We start from the raw sequence: 27,827 nt of genomic DNA, 5'->3' as shown, positions 1-27,827 counted from the left end.
TTAAACTAATTTTTGAAGATGAACCTGTGAATAGCTACTTCTAGAGAAAGAACTGATAAGCAGAAACATAAAAGATAATTTATAGACATCTTTTTTTTTTGAGAAGTGATGCCTTCTCTGGTGCAGGGAGGACAAGGAGGGAGAGAGAGATACCTGGGAATTTTAATATAACTAATGAACAAATTAATTTTTTTTTTAATTTGAGCCAACATAAGGACCCCTTTCTTATCACTCCAGTCCTGAATTGCTAATGATGACTTGGAAAGTTCTGTCTCTAAAACCTCTCATAACCAATTTTAAACACTATATCTCTTTCCCTCTTTCGTAACCCATTGTTCGTCAATGCTTTCTTGGTCTTAAGCCTACTTTAGGGTTCCAATAAAGTGATGTGACTTCTGAAGTAATTTATTGACCCCCAAAAGTAACAGATGAAAGCAACAACCTTTGAAGCCTCTTGGTCTGAGATAAGGAAAGAAAAATGACGCAGGATGTAATTTTTCCAAGAGTTATTCTGCTTTGTCAGGAGATGAGGCTCTCTGTGATATGGCTGGTGAAAGGCTGCTACTTAATCCTGGGGGTAACAGAGAAGAGCCATTTATGCGAATGGTCAAATAGAGGCTTCCCAGATTCGGTAGGCTTAGAACAGACATTCATGAACATCCATTTTTGCTGCCATCATGGTGATGTGAATTTCATTCTTTGAGATCCACAAGGCCTCTAGGTAGACTTCAGCTACTGTCTATGGGAATGTTATTTTTTTTTTAATTCTATATTTGCTTTTAGAATAGACACTTTCTAAATCACTGAGATCTTGAATTTTGATATTAAGAAGTTATGTTCACTGAGCTGAATCCTTGGCATAGCCTTTGCCAAAAAAACAAAAACAAAGACGGATTCCACTCTAGTCTAAGTCTTCAACATCTGGAAATCTCTAGAAAGAAATCCCTTTCAGATTCTAGAACTATTTTCAGGATTTTCAAAATTACTCTTGGTTAACTGAATGAGGCAGTGTGATACAAGGTATAGTAGATGTGGATGCAAAGAACCCAAGTTTAAATCCCTGTTCTGTCATCATTCGCCATCTGAGTAACCTTGAACAGTTTACTTCATCTGAATTTTAGTTTTCTCATCTCTAAAAACATTGGAATTGAACTCAGAAGTGCCAAACTTATGGGGTCCTAGCTTTTGCAAAACTCCAAGAGTGCTGCCCCAGTCAGATTAAAAGGAAATTGAGAAATGTTTTACAAAAGAAATAAAATACAATACAACATAAATAATACTAATTGGTGGTTTTCTTTTCTTTTCTTTTTTTTTAAGCCCTCACCTTCCATCTTGGAGTCAATACTGTGTATTGGCTCCAAGGCAGAAGAGTGGGAAGGGTAGGCAATGGGGGTCAAGTGACTTGCCCAGGGTCACACAGCTGGGAAGTGTCTGAAGCCAGATTTAAACCTCCAGTCTCTAGGCCTGGCTCTCAATCCACTGAGTTACCCAGATGCCCCTAATTTGTGGTTTTCTAAGACAATCTGTGCAAATCTGGCCTTAGACTCTTCCTGGCTGTGTGACCCTGAGCAAGTCACTTAACCCCATTTGCTTTGTTTTTACCCTTCTGTCTTAGAGTTGTTACTACAACAGAAAGCAAGAGGTTAAAAAGACAATAATGTGACCCCAGGACCCATTTCTATTTGAGTATGGCATCACTGATCAATGACCTCTCTGGCCTCCTAAAGTTCTACATCTACAATTCTGAAATTGTGGAATTTCATGGTGGTCTATTTAGAGAAGTCATGAAGTTTGCACATCTGTAGAAGGAAAAAAAATAGGAGATGAGAGCTCCTGAATTCTAATTCTGGCTCCATCCACCTTTGATCAAAGGCACAAAGATTAGTTCTCCAAGCCTTTATATTTCTTCCATCATAAAACAGGGAAACAGTGCTTGTCTCCCTATGGAAGGTGTGGCCTATCGTGTGTTTGGCAATACTGAGAAAACTGAGATTGCGGAACCCACCAGGGTCATGTTCTACTGGCGCCGCCTTTGAGGATTTTGAGAGCAGAGGCTGAGATCCTAGAGTCAGACATCAATGCAGTCCTAGTTTCTACTTCTACAATTTGTTTATTTTTTTTAAACTCTTAACTTCTGTGAATTGGCTCCTTGGTGGAAGAGTGGTAAGGGTGGGCCATGGGGGCCAAGTGACTTGCCCAGGGTCACACAGCTGGGAAGTGTCTGAGACCAGATTTGAACCCAGGACCTCCCATCTCATCTCTAGGCCTGACTCTCCATCCACTGAGCTACCCAGCTGCCCCTTATTTCTACAATTTGGAGATGACCACAGAGCGTCAGTCAGTCTCTTTGATCAAGTGGGTGTCCAGCATCTACTTACTGAGGGGTTCTAGGAAGGATTGAATGTTTCCAGTTTCTAAGTCATCCCATGGCATGGAGCAACCAGAGTAGTTTTCATTGTTTGTGTTTCTCGTTACTCCACTAGGAGCTGGACCAGGTGCAGCAACATCTGGAGGAAGTGAGATTCTTTGACTTGTTTGGCTTCAGTGAAGAAGCCGGCGCGTGGCAATGTTTCATGTGCAATAATCCAGAAAAAGCGACAGGTAAGAGCTCTGTTGGTTCCTTGAAACCAATTTGTGCCGTAGCTCAGTTCTGAATGTGCAGATGTTCTCGGTTACCCGACATCGCACGGGAGTCATTGTGAGACGCAGAGGCAGGCGTGTGGCCAGCCCCGACTCCCCAAGGTTTTAGATGACCAATTCTGCGTTCTGTAAAATGAAGCCAGTGATGGCAGCCACCTTCCCGAGCTGTCAGAAGAACCCAATGAGAAAGCACATGGACAGCTCTCCCCAAACCTTAAAGCACTGTGGAAATACCGAGCACCGTTTTTAACGAGGCTCTTCTTCCCAAGTGGCAGCACTAATAATCTGGAGGGTGGAGGGGGGAGAAATGCATGAAATACTAGAAAGAAAAGGTGGATTCGTTTGAAAAAGAAAAGCCCTCATCTTACAACCCTCTCAGAACTCCTTTTTATTTACTATATAGGGGGCAGCTGGGTAGCTCAGTGGATTGAGAGCCAGGCCTAGAGATGGGAGGTCCTGGGTTCAAATATGACCTCAGCTGTGTGACCCTGGGCAAGTCACTTGACCCCCATGGCCTAGCCCTTACCACTCTTCCACCAAGGAGCCAATACACAGTATTGACTCCAAGACAGAAAGTAAGGGTTTAAAAAATATATGTATTGGATTATTGGATGGATAGATAGATAGATAGATAGATAGATAGATAGATAGATAGATAGATAGATAGATAGATAGATAGATGGATGGATGGATGGATGGATGGATGGATGGATGGATGGATGGATGGATGGATAGATAGATAAGTTGCTTCTCCACAGTAGAATTCCAGCCCCACAAGAACAGAGACTGCTTTGTTGCTTTGCCTTGCTACCAATCCCCCAACCAGCACAGAGGCAGTAAAGGGATAAAGTGAATAAAGCATGGTGCCTAGAGTCAGGAGTTCTGAATTCAAATCTACCTTCAAATGCTTACTAGTTGTATAACAAGTCTCTTAACCTCTATTGCTCAGTTTCTTCCTCTGTAACAGGGAATAATAATAGTTGGCCCTTGAAGAATACTTATTGAATAAAGTGCCTGGCAATTCCCAATCAAGAAGATAATGCTTTAATCTTTTGAGGTATTGCTCATTTCAGTGCAAATAATTTTAATTAGTTAAGGTTTTGTTTGGGTTTTTTTGGAGCAGACTTATGATCTCATGCATGCAGGGAACTCCTGGTGAAGAAGCTCTTTTCACCAATGCAGGTCTCTGCAACCTTCAAAAAAAATTTTTTTTGTTTTGGTTTTTTTGTGAAAAAGCCTTCGTCCTTAAAATCAATACCATGTATTAGTTCTAAGAGAGAAGAACGTTAAGGGCGAGGCAATGGGGGTTAAGGAAGTTGCCCAGGGTCACATGGTGACTGAGTGTCTGAGGCTAGATTCAAATCCAGGACAGAAGTCTTTAGACATGGCTCTCTATCCACTGAGCCACCTCACTATCCCCAAACTATATTCCTTTTTTTTTCCTTCTGCCTTAGAATCAATACTATGTATTAGTTCCAAGGCAGAAGAGTGGTAGGACTAGGCAATGGGGCTCAAGGGACTTGTCCAGGGTCAGACAGTTGGGAAGTGTCTGAAGCCAGATTTGAACCTTGGACCTCCATCTCTAGGCTTGGCTCTCAACCACTGAGCCACCCAGCTGCAGCACCCCACCCAGTCTATATTCTTAAGAAGGTCAAGAATTAAAGAAATTCTCCAAAGATCACACTGAATAATCAGACATATCTTGGCCTTATATGTTGAACTATACATTTTATTTCTTTAATCATTTGAAAAGTCATTTAAATGCTAAAAAATGGCTGGTGGTTTTTGAAAAAATTATGAAACAGAAATATATTAGCCTTATTGAGTTTCAAGTGGCTAAAAAATTTTATCAATGATGACCCTGATCCTTCTCAGGTTAAAGAATTATTCAAGTCACTAACTATAATCTCTAATTCCTTTCTTCTCCCTCTTCTTAACTCTAAAGCCAGCCTTCCAACCTCATCCTTCAACCAAAGCTGCTATCCTCAAAGTTACCACTTCTTTTCTCAATCCTCATTCTTCTTGATCTCTGCAGCCTTTGACATTGTCCACTATCCCTTTTCTCCTTGATATTCTCTTCTCTGTAAGTCTTCATGAATCTCCTCTCTCCTGGTTCTCCTCCCACCTATCTGACCACTATTTCTCAGTCTCCTTTGCTAGATCTTCACCCAGGTCAGTGATTTCCAAAGTGGGCACCACCGCCCCCTGGTGGGTGCTGCAGCCACCCAAGGGAGCGGTGATGGCCACAGGTGCATTTATCTTTCCTATTAATTGCTATTAAAATTTTTTTTAATTAGTTTCCAGGGGGCTAAGTAATATTTTTTTTCTGGAAAGGGGGCGGAAGGCCAAAAAAGTTTGGGAACCCCTGATCCAGGTCATGCCTATTAACCATCATTAGTGCTCATCTTTGAGTGTTCACAGGGCTCTCTCCTAGGTCATCTTCTCTTCTCTATATAAAACATATATATTCCCTTGGTGACTTCATCAGCTCCCATGGATTCAATTAAGATCTCTATGCTGATGACCTATCCCCATCCAAAAAACTCTGCTGCCTCTTGCTCTTACCCCACACTCGTATGCTCCATCTGCCCTGGTAGTAGGAAGAGTCTATGATGACTATTTCACCAAGATCCTTCAACAATAATCCCATGCCTCAAAAGTTTCCCTCATCTTGAAAACAGAAAAACTCCTTTCTTGGGCTTCTGAGAGATCTCTGGGGCTTTGAGCTCCCTGTGATCAGACATTATTTTTTGGCAATGATGATGGGTAAAATAGATGATGGGAAGTAAACATAGACCCACAGATAGTCCACATGCCACCTTCTGGGATACATGCCTTTGATGGTGCCACCTGCATTCACTTCATTCTAACAGTATTATTAATACTTTTTGCATCTTTAAGATCATCCATTTTGACACTGGGTCATATTGTTCCTTGGCAAGATGTTGAGGATGAATTGGAAAAGTTTGTTTATTTCACCAGATGGAGCCAAAATGAGTGACTAAAGAAAAGGAGCCCATTAAAATGCATTACCCTATAGAGAAGAGAGCTGTCTTATGAAGGAGCAATTAAGAACCCAAGCCCTTAAGTTGAGCACAGATTGCTGGCTGATTAAGAAATCTGAATTGACCCAAGATTAAGTAGAGGGGAAGGGGGAAGGAAAAGGAGAGTGTTTTAAAAGTAATTCAAACAAACAAGAAGTTGAAGAAGAAAGTGGCCTCCATTACAAAACTTTTTAATTAGTCATTATTTCCCCAACCAAGAAAGAAAAAGGCATAAAAGGAAATTGATGGGAGAACAACAGGAAAGCTAGGTGCTTCTCTTGGGGAGCTCTGGGAGGCCCTTAAGAGTGAACTTTCCCAATTTAGTGCTTAGAGTCTTTAGCTTGTATGAATATTTAACTGTAGCTGCCTGAGGATGCCCTTAGAAATCGCCTGCAGAGCGAGCGAAGTCCACAGAGTTCCGATTAGAGCAGTCCTTTCTGAATGCATTGCCCAGCACTTCCAGACCCCCATTTAACATGTCCAGGCTGTCCTATTTGCATTCCTTCCTTTTGAGCTAAATATAGCCTGAGTACATATATCGGGCTACAAGTGCCAACTGAGGCCAGGGACTTGGAAAGAGAACATAAGGAAATGAAAGGTTTGGCGCCCAAAATGTGGCTGGGTTTCAATTTCTCTCCTCATTTCCTGTTCTCTTGTGAATAATCTATTCAGACAATAGACAGAATCTATGTTTTAACTGATATTTCCAGCCATCAGCCCTCAACTTCCCAAAAGAGTTTGCATTAACAATCATTTGACACTTTACATAATTGTGTAAATTCTATCAACATTTATTGAAAATGGGCCCGTTACTGTGACACTCACTAGATATGTTGCCTTCGTTCCATTGTAAACTCCAAATTTAAAGTACAAGGGAAGAGTTTGGGGAACTACCTAGCTATTAGCCATGCATGGCCCAGCATGTGTGCCTTGAGGTTTCTATGGTATCAGACAGATATAAAATAGAACATTCAAGCAAATACAGTTTTGTTTTCTTTAGCATGGTGCCATCATTGGTTGATGAGTCTAGTCAACCAATACTTAGTGAGTATTGTTAGGCACCAGGATAGGGTAGCTAGGTGGCTCAATGGATAGAGCTCTGGACTAGGAGGCAGGAAGACTCATCTTTGGGAGTTCAATCTGGCCTCAGACACTCACTAGCTGTGAGACCCTAAACAAGTCCTTTAACTATTAGCCTCAGTTTCCTTATCTGTCAAATGAGCTGGAGAAGGAAATAGCAAACCACTCCAGTCTCTTTACCAAGAAAACCCCCAAAAAGATGTTATGAAGAATTGGATTCAATTGCAAGATGGCTAAATAGCCAAGAGGCACCAAGCACTGTGCCAAATGCTAGCAGTATAAAGGAAAGCCAGTCCCCATTCTTTATCAATGAACATCCTTATAAAATGTTAGTCAGCCGTTTAGGATAATAATAGTTACAGAATATTTTGTTGTCTTCCCTCTGTGATTTCATTGGTGTGAGGAGTTTCTGGGGTGTAAATCCTTTCACTGACATAGAACCTATTCCTAATAATCTTAGAGATTTGCCTGAAGCACCCAGAGGTGAAATGATTGTCCCAGGTATCATAGATTTTCTTGAAAATGGTAGTAGTGGGAGTAGCTAGGCGACTTAGTGGATAGAGAGCCAGGGCTAGACACAGGAGATCCTGGATTCAAAACTGACCTCATACACTTCCTAGCTGTATGACCCTGAGAAAGTCATTTAACCCTCATTGCCTAGCCCTTTCCACTCTTCTGCCTTGGGACCAATACACCATATTGATTCTAAGATGGAAAGTATTATTTTTAAAGTGGTAGTAGGGCCTATGATGATAGAATCAAAAGAAAAACAATGCTATCATTAATATAATAAAAAATATTCTTTATAAAGCATCCCACAATTCAAAGAGTGCTTTTCCCATTATCCCTGTGGTCATTGTTTTTATTTAGACTTCTGATTTCATTGGGATGGGCATTTTCCTTTGTTGGAAGCTTTTCATAGAACCACAGGAAAGGGCCCCAGAGGCCAGCTAGTCCAATCTCACATTTTTNTTTCATAGAACCACAGGAAAGGGCCCCAGAGGCCAGCTAGTCCAATCTCACATTTTTCAAATAAGGAAGCTGAGACCCAGGAAAGGGAAGTGACTTGTCCAAGATCACACAGATAAAAGGCAAAGTAGGCAGGATTCAAGCCAAGGACCTCTGACTCCAAAGCCACTGCTATGACTTAAACTTCTGCCAACATCCAGATGCATCTTGGTAAAATCCTTTGTTACAGCTGCTGAAAGATGTGTATGTGTTTCTGTAGGAAACGTACAATATGTCCTCATAAAAATGAAAGGAGAAAGATGGTACCATCATAACTTAAAGTGATATAAGTGTTAAATTGTTCTAACCTCTGCCTCAGAGCCTTTGCAGGAGTGGGCTACAGACCAAAAGGCACTTCTTCCATCCAGCTTTGTGTTCTTTCCTCTGGAAATTCCTTTGTAAATATTCCAAGTAGAAAAGATTTACAACCTTCAGAGGATTGCCTGAGACACTGAATGGTGAAGTGACAACCACAGCTACATTCAGAAGATGTCAGAGGCAAGATTGGAAGCCAGCCAGGCCTTCCTGATTCCAAGGCCAGTCTGCTGCCTCTCATGAGGGAAATTTGTGTTTGTTGTTGTTTTTGTGCAGCCATATCCAACTCTTCGTGTCCCCATTTGGGGTTTTCTTGGCCAAGACACTGGAGTAATTCATTATTGCCTTCTCCAGTTCACTTTACAGATGAAGAAACTGAGGCAAATAGGATTAAGTGACTTGCCCACAGTCACACAACTAATAAGTGTGGGAGGCTGGATTTGAACTCAGGCTTTCCTTAGTCCAGGTCCCTGGCACTCTCTCCACTGAGCCACTGAGTCACCCTCATAAAGTAAATAGCATATTTCTATATCCATGTTGCAGACTATCCCAGTTGTTACTTTTCTGGTGTGATAGATCACTCTGAGTCTGAAGTTTCAGATAAACAGTCGCTATAACAATAATAATGATGATGATGATGATGATGATGATGATGATGATAATAATAATAATAATAATAATAATAATAATAATAATAATAATAATAATAATAATAATAATAATAATAATAATAATAATAATAATAATAATAATAATAATAATAATAATAATAATAATAATAATAATAATAATAATAATAATAATAATAATAATAATAATAATAATAATAATAATAATAATAATAATAATAATAATAATAATAATAATAATAATAATAATAATAATAATAATAATAATAATAATAATAATAATAATAATAATAATAATAATAATAATAATAATAATAATAATAATAATAATAATAATAATAATAATAATAATAATAATAATAATAATAATAATAATAATAATAATAATAATAATAATAATAATAATAATAATAATAATAATAATAATAATAATAATAATAATAATAATAATAATAATAATAATAATAATAATAATAATAATAATAATAATAATAATAATAATAATAATAATAATAATAATAATAATAATAATAATAATAATAATAATAATAATAATAATAATAATAATAATAATAATAATAATAATAATAATAATAATAATAATAATAATAATAATAATAATAATAATAATAATAATAATAATAATAATAATAATAATAATAATAATAATAATAATAATAATAATAATAATAATAATAATAATAATAATAATAATAATAATAATAATAATAATAATAATAATAATAATAATAATAATAATAATAATAATAATAATAATAATAATAATAATAATAATAATAATAATAATAATAATAATAATAATAATAATAATAATAATAATAATAATAATAATAATAATAATAATAATAATAATAATAATAATAATAATAATAATAATAATAATAATAATAATAATAATAATAATAATAATAATAATAATAATAATAATAATAATAATAATAATAATAATAATAATAATAATAATAATAATAATAATAATAATAATAATAATAATAATAATAATAATAATAATAATAATAATAATAATAATAATAATAATAATAATAATAATAATAATAATAATAATAATAATAATAATAATAATAATAATAATAATAATAATAATAATAATAATAATAATAATAATAATAATAATAATAATAATAATAATAATAATAATAATAATAATAATAATAATAATAATAATAATAATAATAATAATAATAATAATAATAATAATAATAATAATAATAATAATAATAATAATAATAATAATAATAATAATAATAATAATAATAATAATAATAATAATAATAATAATAATAATAATAATAATAATAATAATAATAATAATAATAATAATAATAATAATAATAATAATAATAATAATAATAATAATAATAATAATAATAATAATAATAATAATAATAATAATAATAATAATAATAATAATAATAATAATAATAATAATAATAATAATAATAATAATAATAATAATAATAATAATAATAATAATAATAATAATATTCAAATCCTCCCCCACAGGGAAAATCAGTCTTGCCCCAAAGTTTAAAAAAAAAATTCACCACCAAAAAAGAATCAGGAGCTTCCTGGTTAAGATGGCGGCAGAGTAAAAAAAATTCACCAGAAAATAAAGACAGGTACAAGCTTCCAACAAGGAGGTTAAGAGCCACAGACAAGGGTCTCAGGAGCCCCCTCCCAGAATCCTAAAGCTAAATTTGTTTTTTCCTTGCCCAGAGGGCTCCTAGTTGGGTTCCTGATCAATCTGCCAGCAGGGCAAGTTTAATCAGAGGACCCCAGACATATACCATAATCACAAGCGAGCTCTCCGTGGTGTTGTGGGAATGTGGGGGGTCATTTCAAACCTGCCCAGTCTTGGCCCATGACACAGAAGAATTCTTTTCAGGGATTATTCGTCTCCTTGAGGAGAGTCTGCCATGTCCCAGGGCTTCATGATATCAGAAGGATGCCAGTTTCCATGGGGTCTCATTTTTAGGTTTCAGGCACTTGGGTTCTCGGAGGTTATGCCAGGTAGGCACAAATTCAGATGATTTCTGCCATTTTGTAGACTTCAGGATTTTAAATATCCTCTGACTCTGAGTCTCGAGGCAGCTGGCTAATATACGAAAAAGAACTCTGCACTTGGAATCGGGAAAACTTGAGTTTGAATCGGGCTTCACACATTTACTGTCTATGTTCCTGGGCAAATTACTTAATCATGACCAGCTCAGTTTACCAGTCTAACAATGGGGATAATAATAACACCTACTTTACAAGGCGGTTGTAAGCATCAAATAAAATACATAAAAAGCATTCTATAAACTTGAATCCGCTGTATGTATTAGCTATTATTAGGTTTGCTCTCTGCAAAAATATCCCTACTAGTTTCTGTAGTCCAGGCTAACTGGGTTTGCAGAGGCATATCGCCAGTAATCTTGCCTCTTGGTGATGAATTCATTGGCCATGGCGATGAATCCCTTGTCCCTTGTTCAATTGCTATCATTCATCCTTTTTTCCAAATCTTGGATGACCCCACCATCTACCTTCTCAAATGTTGCTTATATGCTGCCAAAGGTCACTGGAATAAGTCTCAAAACTTTGCTGTCTGTCTGCTATAAACCTGTCACTGAAACTCAGCTGGGCTCTCCCCATTGCACAGTAATCCTTTCACTCCTCCATGATTGTTTCCATATCACTTTGTCAACAACCATTCTAAACCTCTTCTCTCCTCAAACCAAAGGAGTAAACTCCCTTTCCCTAGCCCTTCTAGCAGACATATTTGTCCCATACTTAACTAAGAAAACTGAAAGAATTCATCATGAGCTACCTCTGCTCCCATGATTTGGGGAGAGGAGGAAGCCCACTATTGGACATAGTAAAGAAGGAAGTTCAGAAAGTCAGGACCTTGAGAAAAAAAAGACTGAGAATGACTGCTCTGGTCACCTTCCTTAACATGAAAGAAGCGTTGGGACAGCTAGGTGACACAGTAGATAGAGTGCCCAGGGCTTTGAGTCAGGAAGACATGAGTTCAAATGTGGCCTTAGACACTTACTATATGACCCTGGGCAAGTCACTTAACTTGGTTGACTTCAGTTTCCTCATCTGTAAAATGCACTGAAGAAGGAAATAGCAAACCACTTCAATATCTTTGCCAAGAAAACCCCAAATGGGGTCACAAAGAGTCAGAAATGACCAAAATGGATGAACAAAAAAAGGAAAACTTGACTAATTAGAGGAGGGGACTGTTGGTGGGAGTAATCTTCCAGAGTGATGAGGCTGCTGGATTTTGTTGGAGAAAGAACTGAAGAAAACCAGGAACAGACGAGGGTGAAATGCTAGACTACAAAGAGGATGAGCTAGACCTTGTCCTCTGCTGCTATAATCTTTGCAAATGTGGAGAGAATATCTAAAACTGCATCCTCTCTTAATAGCAGGGGGCTAAGGAAAATGATCATGATGGGACAATGGAGTTTACAGAGGGTTATAAGATACAGTCTAAAGAAACTAGAGAGTGGTATTAATATAAAAAATGATAAAGGCTGTTTTAATAATATAAATTAGTATTTTAATTAAAGCCATGCTGATAGATAAAGGGGCTGGATCTGTGAGGTAACAGAATGTTTGCTTTGTTCATGTATAGGAAAAGGGGATAAGATGATATAATTTTAGAATTGTTTTACCAAAGAGGAAACTGGGCCTCAGAGACATTAAATCATTTGGGCCCAAAGTCCAAAGTCACAAAGGTAATAGATGACCATGGATGAAATTTAACTCAAGTTTTCTTTTCTTTTCTTTTCTTTTTTTTAAACCCTTACCTTCTGTTTTGGAGCCAATACTGTGTATTGGCTCCAAGGCGGAAGAGTGGTAAGAGTAGGCAATGGGGGTCAAGTGACTTGCCCAGGGTCACACAGCTGGGAAGTGTCTGAGGCCAGATTTGAACCTAGGACCTCCCGTCTCTAGGCCTGGCTCTCAATCCACTGAGCTACCCAGCTGCCTCCTAACTCAAGTCTTCTGACAAAATCTAGGACTGATTCTACTTCCCTGTATCACATCCTACAAACTCAGAGGTGATAGAAACATCATCTCCAATTATTGAAACTTGATTTTATCCAAAGTTTCCATAGAGAAGAAATCTCCATAAAGAAGAAATTAACATTGCATTCAGAAAGATTCCAAATCAGCAAGACTTTACTTGAAATCCTATAGACCTGTTACCAGGGGACAGCACGATCCCTAGGAAAGTTAGAAAACCCAAGTTCAAATCCCACCTCTGCCACTTACTATGCATATGACCTTGGACAATCACTTAATTTTCTTGGGCCTCAGATTCCTCCTTTTTCCAATGAAGAGACTGAGTTTGCTGCCCTCTGAGGTCCTTTTCTAGATGTATGTTCTTATGATACTACAAACAGTGCATGCTTTAAGTAACGAGGGATCCATAAGAAAACAATCCATGTTCTTGAATCTTCAGGTTCATTCCTTTGAGGCAGGGGACCGAGCCATCTGACCTCCTGAAGTCCCTTTCAGAATTAGGCTTATATGAATCTTTGAAATCAAGGTCTCATTTGCTTTTCCCCACCGAATGAAAGTCCCCCAAGGCTTTAACATGTGGCTTTCTCTAGGCTTTTCTTACTTCTCCTTCTTACCCAACTGAACTGAGATAAAATAAAGGCAGAGGAAATGCCCAGCTAGAAAGAGTTGGTTAGGGCTCCACCATGATAAATAGATGAGAAAACTGAAATGGATGACACTGAGTCTGCTGCAACCTTACCTTAATAGGTAACATTGGAAATTCCAAAGATAATGACTCCCTCCAGCTACAATATATTGGAAGAGAGTCACAAAGAAGAAAGTGGAGATTTCTCGAAATGTACTCCCTCTCCCCAGTGATTTATGCTGCCCGGATAATGGTAGATTCTTCTCCCATTTAACATGTAGGAAATGATTACAGTAGAAGTTATTTCAGTCTTTCCAAATGTTGATTCATTTTCCTTTAATCACTTTTTAACATACAGTGTGGAGGATTGGAGTAGCCATCCAAGACCCCTCAGAGAATAGGCTGGGCCGATAGCATTTCTTACTGACACAGTTAGCCCACAAGAATGAGGACATAGTGATTACACAATTGGACTCCACAGAACTGAGATTCTTTCTGAAGAACAAGGCCAAACTCTTCTACTCATGTCTCCTGAGTCTTGGAAGTGTGAGTGTCCACACCCTAGAGGCTTAGTCAGCTGAATCCTCTTAGAATGTGACTACTTTCTAATTAGTCACTTTTAAAAAAAACTAAAGAGTTGGGGCTTTCCCTCTTTTTCCCTCAAGCTACCTATGCTCTCACCTAAGATATAATAGAGAAGGGAATCAGGCTTCCATCCCCTTCACTGTCATAGCAAGGAGGACTTTATTCTCTTGGTCAATAGGAAATCATAATGTAAAAGATTTTCAGGAAGAGGCTTTTAGGATTCTGAGTTCTGGTCTCCTGGAGTCCTGAGTTCTTTGCAAGGTTTAGCTTGTGTGCCACTTCCTGTATGAAATTTCCCCTGCTCTCCTGCCCAAGTTAGTGCCCCCAATTCACACATAATCACACTGGGAAATTATTTGGCAGTAACTTTGCCTCTATTTTAGATTTAATTTTCTCTATACATGTACCCTCCTCCAGAATAATATAGACTCATTAAGGGGAAGGGACTGTTTTTGCAGGCAGCACTTCAGAGTTGTACAGCATCTCAGTGACTACCTACCCTATCCTAGGTCCAGTAAAGAATACCCAGTACAAAACACCAAATAGGAAGTCAGTGAAGGAGGAACAACTGCCTCCTGGAACTCTTCATTCTACTTTTGGGGAGAACCAATTGTTGAGTAGTTTTTGTTGTTTTCTGCTTTTCCTAACCTCAAGCTTAAAATTGCCTCTGCATTTTCCATCCATTACTCCTGGATATAAAAGTCCTACCTATTGTACCTGGAATATTTGTTGTTGTTCAGTCAATTTTCAGTCACATTTGATTCTTCATGACCGTACTTGGAGTTTTCTTGACCAAGACACTAGAGTGGTTTGCTATTTTCTTCTCCAGCTCATTTTATAGATAAGAAAACTAAGGTAAACAGTTAAGTGACTGACCCAGGGTCTCACAGCAAGGAAGTGTCTGAGTACAGATTTCAAGGATGAATTGTCTTAACTCCAAGTCCAGCACTCTGTACACTATGATACTACCTGGCTTCCCATCTGGAGCATAGTAGACAAGAAATGTTTGCTCACTTACTGATTCTGACAAACTTTCTATAATTTCATCAAAACTTATATGTTGTTTTTCCTTATATAGATCAGTCTCTAAACTTGATTTTAAAGAAATATTTAAAGGAGGAGGGAACTAGGTGGCTCAGTGGATAGAGAGCCAGAACTAGAGATGGGAGATCCTGGGTTCAAATTTGGCCTCAAACACTTCCTAATCATATCACCCTGGGCAAGTCCTTAACCTTCATTGCCTAGCCCTTATTGCTCTTCTGCCTTGGAACCAATGCATAGTATTGATTCTAAGAAAGAAAGTATGGGTTAAGAAAAAAAGAAATAGTTAAAAGAAAAAGCCCATGTGTCCCATTGTTATAAATAAGAGACATGTAGAAGGCATGCTCCCCAGCACACTGGTTGGACCTCTTATGGAGAACTTCAGGACATACATAGGCAGGATTCACACAGGATGGGCACACTTGGATGACTTGCCATCTGCTTTATTAGAGGGAGTCCCCACATTGGGAAAGTCTTATATCCACCAAAGTCTCCAAAAAGGATATACTGTATGAATATCTGGGAATAACTTGGCACAAAAGAAAGTCTTGTGTTCAATACACAGTAGTTTTAAATATCTTTCTTTGGGCAGGTAAATGGCACCATGGACAAAGTACCAGGCCTGGAGTTGGAAGGGCCTGGGTTCAAATCTGGCCTCAGCCACTTACTAACTGTATGACCTGGGCAAGTCACTTATACCAATTTGCATGTTTAATGTCTTTCTTCCTCGTGCCACTATGGTATCTGGACATTTTTTTTTAAATTTTTTTTTTTAACCCTTGTACTTCGGTGTATTGTCTCATAGGTGGAAGATTGGTAAGGGTGGGCAATGGGGGTCAAGGGACTTGCCCAGGGTCACACAGCTGGGAAGTGGCTGAGGCCGGGTTTGAACCCAGGACCTCCTGTCTCTAGGCCTGACTCTCACTCCACTGAGCTACCCAGCTGCCCCCTTCTGGACATTTTTAATAAAAGTCACTCATATTACAGCATGCATCAGCATGTAACAGAATGTATAGGGGGTAGCTAGATGGCTCGGTGGATTGAGAGCCAGGCCCTGAGACAAGAGGTCCTGGGTTCAAATCTGGATTCAGATACTTCCTGACTGTGTGACCCTGAACAAGTCACTTAACCCCCATTGCCTATCCCTTACTTCTCTTCTGCCTTGGAACCAATACACAATATTGATTCTAAGACAGAAGGGGAAGAGGAGGAGGAGGAGGAGGAGAAGGAGGAGGAGCTATTAGATCAAGAAGCAGTACCTCCTTTCACTAGGCTATAGATTTTTAGTTTACTCCTAGTACCTGAATGTTTATTATTCAATTTTCCTTTGCTAAAAAGTTGAACAAGTAGATTCATTCAAAAGCAAGATGGCTTTAATAGTTTAAAACTGCACTGAGCTTTTTGGAAGATACTTTATCTGTGGGCATTGTGGTGAAATTCAGCCAGTGACCAACATGGATGGTGGTTGCCCAGGTTTGATCTCAGAATCCACAGGCTTGTAATGAACAGCATCATCAGAAGCAGTTAGACGGGGCGAAGGCAGAAATAGACTAATTTCAGAATGTGAAGGTAAAATCCAGCATGAATGGAGGCATGATTTGACTTTTCCCAAGACCCAGTTTTCTTGGGGGAAAGCTTTGTTTTATGGCTGCATTTGTTATAAGCTGAGGAGTTTCAACACTTTATGAAAAGAAACAAGATTTGTGAGGATCCTACTAACATTTCACTGGATATACAAAAAAAGCGTTGGAACGATGACCTGGACATCCCATAATTTATGAGCTTAGTGAAAATCAAGCTAAATTCAGTGACCCAAAGCCCCTCAGTGATTATCTTTCATTTTCCTTTAGGGATCAGTTTCCAATCCTTGCATATTTCTCTATTGGGCCACATGGTTTAAGGTAAAAAAAAAAACAACAAAAAATGCCTGACAGATGCATGAGTTGAAACCCAGCAATGCTGAGGTTATCCACAAAGGAACTCATAAAAATGTGTTTTAAATATTGAACATATTCTGCATGAAGAACACACTAAATCATACATCAGTATATTTGAGGGCACAAGCATTCATCTTTATGATATTGAGCCAAACTGAATAAATCAATATCTAGTTATCCCTACGTAGGTGTAAGAATTGATAGAAATCATTTAGAAAATCTTAAGCCTCCTTTATGACCCAAGAGAGGGGATAGCGACTAGATAAGGGAGATCACAGATCGGAAACTGCCAATGAGGAAAACCCCTTTCCCAGTGTCATAAGTCAGTGTTAGAGAGTTGCTTAGAGAATGAAGTTAAATGACTTGTCCAAGGTCACAGAGCTATTATGTTTCAGAGGCAGATCGTTAACATGATCTTGTGTGACTTTGAAGACAGTCCTCTAACCACTACCCATTGTCTCTTACTTTATGAACCAGGAATTAGGAAATCCAGATTCAAAGAAAATAAATTCAACAGATTGGGGGAATGTTATCGATGGAATTCAGGTAGTTAAATGTTTTTGTTAAGCAAAGCATTTGACAAATATTATTCTTTGTTATTCATGGTATTGTTGTGGTCAAGATGGAAAAGTGCTAAAGTCAATAAAAGTTCAGCTAAGTGGGTTTGGAACTAGTTAAATGGCCACCCCTAGAGACAAGTCAATAACGGTCCAATGTCAACCTGAAATATGAACAAGGTGGTAAATGCCTTGGAAATCAGTGCTCGACCTCATACCTTTTAACATTTTCATCATAACTTGAAAAAAAAGGCATGGATAGGGGCAGTTAGGTAACACAGTAGATTAAAGTGACAAGCCTGGAGTTGGGATCTGAGTTCAAATCTGGTCTTAGATACATCCTAGCTATGTGTTCCTGGGCAAGTCACTTAAGCCCAATTGCCTAGCCATTGCAGCTCCTGTGTCTAAGAATTGATATTAAAACAGTAAGAGCTGTTTTTAAAGGCACATGTAGCATGTTTATCATATTTTTAGGATGACCTAAAATTAGAAGGAATAAAAGAATCAGGATCCAAAAAGACTCCAACGAGCTAAAGAACTGGGCTAGATCTAATAAGATCAGATTTTGTAGGGATAACTGTAAAGCACGTCTTAACCTTGAGGGGTTCTTTTAATCAACCTCACAAATGCCAGATGGCAGAGGCATAGCTTGAAACAAATTTGTTTTTAAAAACAAAGCTTTGGGGGGGGGCAGCTGGGTAGCTCAGTGAATTGAGAGCCAGGCCTAGAGACAGGAGGTCCTAGGTTCAAATCTGGCCTCAGACACTTCCCAGCTGTGTGACCCTGGGCAAGTTACTTGACCCCCATTGCCTAGCGCTTACCACTCTTCTGCCTTGGAGCCAATATGCAGTATTGACTCCAAGATGGAAGGTAAGAGTTTAAAAAACAAACAAACAAACAAAAACTACAAAGTTTTTAAGGGACTGAAAGCTCTATATCAGGGGTTCCCAAACTTTTTTGGCCTATCACCCCCTTTCCAGAAAAAATATGACTTAGCCCCCTGGAAATTAATATTTTTAAATTTTTAATAGCAATTCATAGGAAAGATAAATGCACCTGTGGCCATCACCGCTCCCCTGGATTGCTGCAGCACCCACCAGGGGGCGGTGGTGCCTACTTTGGGAATCACTGCTCTATATGGTGAGGGCTCCATGAAATACTTGCATCCTTAGTATCTATTGGAGCACTTTGCACAAAAGTAGGGACTTCATAAATGCTTATTGTATCAAGAATCAACTTATTCACTAAGGGGTTGTCCTTGGTCCTTTGGAGCATTTACGTATATACTGTAATGACTAATGTTTTAAAGAAGAGATTTTTTTCCAGATTGGACAGAAAGGAGTTAGAAGAATAGAGGTATTTTCAGATCAGTTGGCAAGTTAGTCCATGCTTAGGAATCAGGTGTGTTTTAGATATAAGCACAGTATTTTCAGACCCACAAAAATGTAAAGTGGTGTCCTTGCTACAGAAATTAGAGAAGGAAAGCATCTTAGAACCCTGTATATTGTTCTTTAAAATGAATATGGTAATCCTTAGAGAAAATTAGATCCTGCTTTGTAAATGAAGTGACTGTGACATCACAAGGGAATGATTTTCTTTTAAGAACAAGCTCTAGTCATTGACATATTTTCAGAACGACCATGTACTACACACATCTGGACAACTTAATTGCAAAGGAAACATGGGAAAAAGACTGGAAAAACATTTCAAGTCATGCCCTATTTCGGTCCCTTACAAATTATTTTCCAATCAATCTCACAGAAACAAAGATCTTGGCTTTTCCCAAATAGGTTGAGGTCAGTCCTGTTGTTAGGTCCCAGGGCAAGATTCCAGCTACTCTGAAGATATGCTGGCATTTCCCTTCCAGATTTGGTTTTTTGCTCCAGCTTCTTTCTCCCACTATCTTTTTCTTCATTCATTTCTCATTTCATGCCTGATAAGTTTTGGTCAGTGGTGAAAATTCTTGGTTTCGCTGCAACTCTCTGGAGGTCTCCATTCTCTAGACCTTCATCAAGGCTTCATTATGTTGTCTGTATTATGGGTGCTTTCAGACTGGGAATGCTATCTCTTTTTCCACATCATGTCTCTCCCGTTTCCTTGAGCAATATCCTATCAGCTCTTCCTTTGAGACTCTGTGATACATTCTTTGAAGGAAACGCTTAGTCTGCTCTAGCAAAAGACTTGTTTAATGCCCAATTATCTCTATAATGCTCAGAAATTATACTTGGGGAAAAAAAGGCCACGAATCAGTCATGATTTCAAAGGATCTCAGATTCAATTTATTTACATTTTGGATATTTTTTAAGGATAAATCTGGGATGATCAAGTTAATAAGTGCACCATTATTATATGGTATCAACAAGAAGAAGATGCAGTTCAGAAATTAAAACTATATCTAGAAAGCTGAGTGATAGCATTCCTGCAAGTGAAATGGGGGTCTGGTATGCATTCATGCATGTATATTTCCACCTAAAACTGAAAATCTTGGCCATAAAGCTGCTTTGATGGTTGCCAAACATCAAAGCTGACATCAGGAGATTCTAAGATCAAGAAATTTTGAATCTGGAAGGACTTTTTTTTTTAAACCCTCACCTTCTGTCTTAGAATCAATACTGTATATTGGTTCCAAGGCAGAAGAGTGGTGAGGACTAGGCAATGGGGTTAAGTGACTTGCCCAGGGTCACACAGCTAGGAAGTGTCTGAGGTTAGATCTGAACCCAGGACTTCCCATCTCTGGGCCTGGCTCTCAATCCACTGAGCCAGCTGGTTGTCCCTACCTGAAAGGAATTTCCATGGAGAGTTCTACATGAGATGAATGCTTGTTGTAGAAATGCCATCCCTATATTCATTCAAGAGGCTTGAGGGGGCAGCTGGATAGCTCAGTGAATTGAGAGCCAGGCCTAGAGATGGGAGGTCCTAGGTTCAAATCTGGCCTCAGACACTTCCCAGCTGTGTGACCCTGGGCAAATCACTTGACCCCCATTGCCTACCCTTACCACTCTTCTGCCTTGGAGCCAATACACAGTATTGACTCCAAGACGGAAGGTAAGGGTTTAAAAAAACAAACAAAAGGAAGGAAGGAAGGAAGGAAGGAAGGAAGGAAGGAAGGAAGGAAGGAAGGAAGGAAAAGAAAGAAAGAAATGAAAAGAGGCTTGAGTCACATTACTCTGTGTGAGTTGATGGGGACACAAAAGCAGAAATAAAAAGCAGTCCCTGCCCGCAAGTAGCTTATAATTTGCCAATGGAAACAATAAACACACATGCACACACTAATATAAAATGGAGTTGAAAAATTGCCCCTCATTTTCTTTCATCTTATCTTGACTTTACTTAATATAGGGGATAATTGTCAATTATCGCTCTCTTTCCACCACATGCCACTCTACCCCTCACACCATGTCCCCATTGGCTGGCCCTTACTGTTCTTCTGCTTTAAAACCAATACACGGTATTGGTTCTAAGACAGACGGTAAGGGTTTAATAAAAATAAATAAATGAATAACCATGAAGGAATGAAGTGCAATATTTAAGATTACATGAACAGAAAGTCCTAGATTAGAGCTTCGAACCTCAACACATGATTTATCTCACTGAATCAGACGACATTCCTTCCTCTCTTAAGAAATTCCAAAAAAAAAAAAAAAAAAAAAAAAAGTAAAATCTGAAACTTGCTCAAATAGTGACTAATACAATGGCTGCTTGTTTCTTTAACCGGTTGCAAAAGAGAGGGATTGTGGTTTCTGCGAGGACTTTGGTGCCCAGAGAAATGCTGGTAGAAAGAATGACAGGTAAATTAAATCTATCTTTGAGTCCGTAACCCCAGCAACAGGAAACCAAGGAGTGCTAAAGGGCATCCACTTTGGGAAGAAGATTGGTTTGGGGAAATCTGTCCTCTTTTCCAGCTTTCAAAAAGATTATGGGGCGAAGGGGAAAGGGGTAAAAGCAGAAATTAAGGTTTCTAAGTATTTCAATTAAGTCTATCCTTTGGGCCATTTTTTCCTGCCATTAGGTTTTCATTTGTCTTAAAAATTCCAAATAGCGATTGGTCCAGAAATCAAAACCAGTGCCCTTGTTGAATGGAAAATGATGAAAGTCAAACATGAGATAGCATCTTCATATAGAGTGGGGCCCTCTCATAATCCCGGTGTGGGAGGAAAAAGATAACTCATAACACCCCTGCTGCGATGGAGGCAAAAAGAAGACCCATATGCTTTAGCCTGAGCTATAATCGAATTTGTGAACTCTGGAAAACTTGCCAATACTTTCATTTTTTGCATAGGTTGTTCTTTTCTTACATTAGGGGAGGTCAAGGGGTAAAGTGGATAGAGGGGACTTGGATTCAAATGGTGCTCGCTGCTGTGGAGCCATGGGTAAATCTTGGACCTTGAACCACAAAATAAAAGTCGACAATAATACGAGCCTCCCTGATGTGAGGAGGAGCAATTCCTTGAGTTCATTTTGTACTTGCGAGTGTGTGTTTGTGTAAGTGTGTGCGTGTGTTGAAAGCATCTCGAGGGCATTTCTGTTTGGAGTTGCCCATCGCCCAGCCTCATCTGGTTTACCCCAAGCCCTTGGAATGAATAAATACTATATAGGTAAGGTAGTTCTATATTAAGCAAAGGGTTTCTTTTTTTTTTCCCCCTCCATTTGAGTAACTTTATTACAAAATAATCTCCTCCCTTTACGACCACTCCGAATTACAATGTAATCATATATTCGTGATCTGTAATCAAAGCTGAATGGGCTTGCTTCAGTAGCTTCATTGTATAGCTTTGGAGGGAAGGATTACTTTGTGATTCCCTGCTGATCATTGCTGGAAAAGTTCTAAGTCACCGACCATTTGGAGTCTCATTCCTAAGTTATGACTCTGCCCCAAATCGCGGTCAGACGTCTTCTTCCAAATTGGTGACTAATAGCCCGGGGTCGGTAACTTGGACTTAGGGGGCACAGAATAGTTTGGAGAAGGCTTTTAACTCTTTTCAGAGCCGGCGTTATCCTATCGGAAAGAAAGGCCAACTGGAAGACGGAGCTAATGGATGCCCGGAAAATTAGCCGCCTCTCTGGGCATCGAACCCCAAACTCATAACTCCGATGATGTCATTTGAGACTTGGGCTGTTTTAGGGCTGTAAAATCGCAATACCAGTGAAGGGTTTTCAGCGCTTTCTTGTAATCGTTTCTGAATTGTGTGAGGTTTGGGGGAGAAACTTAATTGGTCTCATAATTTATGGGGCAGCCATCCAGATCTGTTTTATTGAGTTTCGGGCTCACCGTACAGTGCTAAGACTTTTGATTTCCTGCCAAAGTAAATGAAGGGAAATGAATGTCTTGATAATCTTTTTTGTTTTCACCTTCCCCAGTTGTAAATCAAGATGGCCAACCTCTCATGGAAGGAAAACTGAAAGAGAAACAAGTCAGATGGAAGTTCATTAAAAGATGGAAAACACGTTATTTTACCCTGGCGGGTAATCAACTTCTATTTAGGAAAGGAAAGTCTGTAAGTTTCTCAGCCTTTTATTATTTCTACATGCTTATACTGATGTTCTTCCTTCCTTTCCCTCTTATAATCCATACTGTGTATTGGTTCTAAGGCAGAAGAGTGGTAAAGGCTAAATAATGAGGGTTAAATGACTTGCCTAGAGACACACAGTTTAGAAGTGTCTGAGGTCAAATTTGAACTCAGGATCTCCCGTATCTAGACCTGGCTCTCTATCCATTGGGCCAGCCAGCTGCCCTATGTAGTGATACTCTTAATACTATAGACCAGCAAAGCATTTTGTCGTGCTGTTAAATGCTTTAGTAAATAAATGCCCTTTTCTTTATATGTGCCATCATGAAGCTCCTCTCTGGGACATGGGTGGGATAGCGGACTGACTTCCTTCTCCTGTCCTGACTAAGTCAACAAACATTTCTGAAGTTTCCACTCTTTGTCAGGCAATTCCTATAGCCTATCTTTATTTATTTATTCATTTTAAGCCTTCACCTTCCGTCTTGGAGTTAATACGGTGTATTGGCTCCAAGGCAGAAGAGTGGTAAGGGCTAGGCAATGGGGGTCAAGTGACTTGCCCAGGGTCACACAGCTGGGAAGTGTTTGAGGCCAGATTTGAATCTAGGACCTCCCATCTCTAGGCCCAGCTCTCAATCCACTGAGCTACCCAGCAGTCTCCTATAGCCTCTCTTTATAACCGCTGTACCTTAAGGAGTCACCCTGAAGATCATAATCCTTCTTCACCTAAATGCCTTTTGTAGTAAATAAAAATTCACCACTTTATGGCAAAGCTTCTGTTTGCCTCAGTTTCCTCAACTGTAAAATGGGAGAAAATAACAGCACCTACTAAAGTATTTCAGGTCTGAATAATCACAAATTCTGAACTTGAATCATTTAATAATGCATAGCAATTTTAGCATTTTAAAGGGAAGGAGTTATCTGTGAGGCTTGCTCTAAACTCTTCAACTTTCAGCCTTCTGTGTTAGAAACATTTGTGTTGTCATTGTTTAGTTATTTCAGTATCAGCCAACTCTTTGTGACCCCCTTGGGGGGTTCCTTGGCAGAGATATTGTAGCCAGTTGTCATTTCCTTCTCCAGCTCATTTTATAGATAAGGAAACTGAGGCAAACAGGGTGAAGTGACTTGCCCAGGATCATAGAGATAAGAAATATCTCCAGGCACATTTGAACTCAATAAGATGGGTTTTCCTGGCTCCAGGCTTGGTGTTTAATCCATTGTGCCACCTAGATTCCCCTTAGAGATCCTCTGTGAGATTATATTTGAGTCCCTATTCTTATGGTCTGAAGGTCCCTTTGCAGAGAATTTATGATGGCAGCTTGACTGGGTCATTAAGAGTTATTTTGAAGACTTGAATTCTTTTTTTTTTTTTAAACAGAACACATCTATTCCTTAAACAGGCTTCTAAAATGCTCATCAGAGAAATGTGAAGCATCCAGAAAATCAAGGAAGGAAACAAACATTTATATAGCACCTACTATGTGCCGAGCACTAGGCTAAGCACTTTAAAAATATTATTTCATTTGATCCTCACAACAACTGTGAGTGTAAAGTCAATTGTTATTCCATTGTATGAGACAGACATAGGTTAGGTGACTTGTCCAGGGTCCCACAGCTAGTAAATACATGAGGTCAAATTTGAATTCAAGTCTTCCTAATACTAAGCCCAGCACTATGTGCCCTGTGGCGCCCCCTAGTGGCCTGTAACCAGAGGAAGACTGTTATGAATTGATGTCAAGTAAGCAAAACGGGGCACACAACATGCCCAATGACTGTAGCAATGTAAATGGACAAACTAATAATAATTGTAATATAAACTTTGGCACTGCATAATTGTGATGATCAAACCTGGCCCCCCCAAAATGTGGGAAAATTCATCTTCCTCTCTCCCTCCTTTGCCAAGAGGGGACCCATTCTATCTGCTGTCAGTCTCCATAAATGTGCTGGCTAGCTTTACTGAAGTGCCTTTTTTTGCTGTCTTTTTGATTCTTTGATAAAGAAGATGTATTGGAGTAGGGACGGGGAACACTACAGACCTAGCTGAGGAAATATAAAAACAAAAGCAGGGGGCAGCTAGGTGGCTCAGTGAATTGAGAGCCAGGTCCTGGGTTCAAATCTGACCTCAGGCACTTCCTAGCTGTGTGACCCTGGGCAAGTCACTTGACCCCCATTGCCTACCCCTGACCACTTTTCTGCCTTGGAACCAATACCCAGTATTAATTCCAGGACAGAAGGTAAGGGTTAAAAAAAAAAAAAAGCATGGGGCAGCTGTGTAGCTCAGAGGATTGAGAGCCAGGCCTAGAGACAGGAGGTCCTGGGTTCAAATCTGGCCTCAGACACTTCCCAGCTGTGTGACCCTGGGCAAGTCACTTGATCCCCATTGCCTGCCCTTACCACTCTTCCACCAAGGAGCCAATACACAGTATTGACTCCAAGATGGAAGGTTAAGGGTTTAAAAAAAAAAAAAGTAGATTGGCCTCTGAAAACCTTATTTGGCCGAAGGAATTGCTCATGAAGCTGAGATTCCTTATAGACCATAAGGAAAAACAAAATCAGTTCATAAAAGTAATCTTCCTAATCTCCAAGTCTTAGAAAATTCTTTTTTAGAAAAATCTTCTATTGCTATTTTGCGGATAATATCTTATAATTGGCTAATTAATTTTAAACCTTATCATGAAATAATGGTTTAACATTGCAATAATCTAATAAAACATGTGGCTGATACTTCAGAAAATAATATTGGGTTACATGAGGACCACAGCAAAATACCTTTACTCTCAAGTGACCCACTAATCTACCAACAATCAGCAGGCCCACTCTGGTTTTATTAGCAATATGAAGGAACCTGTCTCTGCGCCTGGCTCTCAATCCACGGATTGGGAAGAATGTACGTGTTGGACAGAAAGTCGAAACTGGGGACCAAAACAGTCGTTCGGCTGTGGGAGTCGGCGATTCTGACTAACCCTCTCTTTGGAAACTACAGCAAGAATTTCGGACAATTCTTACATTGTCTCCCTTTCCCTCCTTTTTCCCTCCTTTCTCTTTCAACTTTCTCCCTGAATTAGCAACAACAACAACAACAACAACACCAAAAAAAAACCAAATCAAAATCGGAGGGTGTTTCTCAAGAAATGCAGTCTTGTTCCTTTTTTGGACCACAGGGAGACCGACATATTACTAAAGTGCGGCCCAGTAGAGATCCTTCAAGGGACTCTTTTAATGAACAGAGAAGAATGACCTTATCATCGATAGATTTGTTATTGAAACAAATGATGCCGCCATCTTTTGAGCCTTAAAAAGAGCTTCTTCTTAAAATTTTTCTCTCTGTGTATATTAACATTTTCAGTATCATCCTTTTCTCCCAGATGGTACAAAATAAAAAGCTCCAGCCTGGCCTCGCTCGTGTAGTTTATGACACATTCTCAAGTTTTAGAATCTGGAATAATGAGATTTTATCGTGCTGGGTTCCACGGATGGCATTGGGACAATGAATATAAAAATACTAGAGACAGCATAGCATAGTGGACAGAGAGCTGGTCGTGAAGCCAGGATGACCTGGATTTGATACGTACTGGCCGAATGACCCAGGCAAGTCACTTAACTAACGTCTGTGCTCCTAAATAGCTCTCTAAGACTGAATTGTAGAGGAGACTCCCATCTACATGGATAAAGGGAGTTCTCTCAGCCAATATCACAAGTCCAGTCCTCATCCCTACTAATGTCATGTAGAAGTTAACAAAAGACAGGTTCTTCCTTCCCCTAACAGCTCTCCTGTTCCCCAGCTTTATAAATGCTCTCCTTGGGAGCAGCTGGGTGTCTCCGTGGATTGAGAGCCAGGCCCAGAGACAGGAAGTCCTGGGTTCAAATCTGGTCTCAGACACTTCTTAGCTGTGTGACCCTGGACAAGTCACTTGACCCCCATTGTCCACCCTTACCACTCTTCACCCTTAGAACCAACACACAGTATTGATTCTAAGACAGAAGTAAAGGTTTTTAAAACAATAAAATTAAAAAAAAATAAATACTCTCCTGTGCTATCCCCTGTCCTATTATTATAAAAAACTAAGACCAAAGAATCAGAGAGCTGAAGTAAAAGCTGTTCTCCCAATAGCACTAAAAAAATATTGTCAAAAAGTTGTTTATTTTATTGATATGAAATTTCCCCTTTAGGGTGCCCATATGGATAATTTCATATCCATATTGACCGACTGCCTATACCTTGCCCTGATAGGACACTGTGATGGAAGTCAGTGTGGTACAGAGGAGAGACACAGGTTTGGAGTCAGGGAGCCTGGATGTGAACTCCAATTCTGCCACTATTTAATACCTGTGTGACCTTGGGCAAGTAACTAACTTCTCTGGGCCTGAGATTTCTCCTCTGTAAAATGAGATGGTTGGGATGATCTCCAGGGTCCTTGCAGCAAGAAGGCTATGATCTCATACCACCCACCTTTCCCTTATTATAGAAGGAAATGTCAGCGTACCTCAGTCTCCCCCAGAATCCATCCATATCCTGGAATCTCTGTTTATTTGGAAATGCCTCACCTTCTTCCCACCCGTGTATTTCAGAAAGACGACACGGACGACTGCCCCATCGAACTGAGCAAAGTCCAGAGCGTCAAGATCGTGGCCAAGAAGCGCAGGGACCGCAGCCTTCCCCGGGCCTTCGAAATCTTTACGGACAACAAGACCTACGTGTTCAAGGCCAAAGACGAAAAGAATGCCGAAGAGTGGCTTCAGTGCATCCACGTGGCAGTGGCTCAGGCCAAAGAAAGGGAGAGCAGAGAAGCCACCACGTACCTGTAGCCA

At 39.0% G+C, this 27,827-nt stretch overlaps 1 protein-coding gene across 1 annotated transcript; it reads left to right on the top strand.

Moving 5' to 3' along the window:
- Nucleotides 1–526: 526 nt before the first annotated feature.
- Nucleotides 527–27,827, top strand: LOC123242039 (ventricular zone-expressed PH domain-containing protein homolog 1-like). The gene is made up of 4 exons (XM_044669533.1): nucleotides 527–631; nucleotides 2,484–2,601; nucleotides 22,873–23,009; nucleotides 27,588–27,827. The coding sequence occupies exons 1-4, from the start codon at nucleotides 527–529 to the stop codon at nucleotides 27,822–27,824; spliced, it is 597 nt and encodes a 198-aa protein (XP_044525468.1). The 3' UTR covers nucleotides 27,825–27,827.

The sequence above is a fragment of the Gracilinanus agilis genome, chromosome 3 (genome assembly GCF_016433145.1).
Source record: "Gracilinanus agilis isolate LMUSP501 chromosome 3, AgileGrace, whole genome shotgun sequence".
NCBI lineage: Eukaryota > Metazoa > Chordata > Mammalia > Didelphimorphia > Didelphidae > Gracilinanus > Gracilinanus agilis.
Note: the sequence above shows the minus strand (reverse complement) of the source record. Positions and strands in the feature narration are given on the sequence as shown.

What these genes read in the sequence shown, in the direction of transcription:
- LOC123242039 (XM_044669533.1), top strand. Translation starts at nt 527, where the DNA reads ATGAGGCTCTCTGTGATATGGCTGGTGAAAGGCTGCTACTTAATCCTG. An exon ending in ATAGAGGCTTCCCAGATTCG is followed by an intron (nt 632 to 2,483) that starts GTAGGCTTAGAA and finishes TTACTCCACTAG; the next exon opens with GAGCTGGACCAGGTGCAGCA. An exon ending in TAATCCAGAAAAAGCGACAG is followed by an intron (nt 2,602 to 22,872) that starts GTAAGAGCTCTG and finishes CACCTTCCCCAG; the next exon opens with TTGTAAATCAAGATGGCCAA.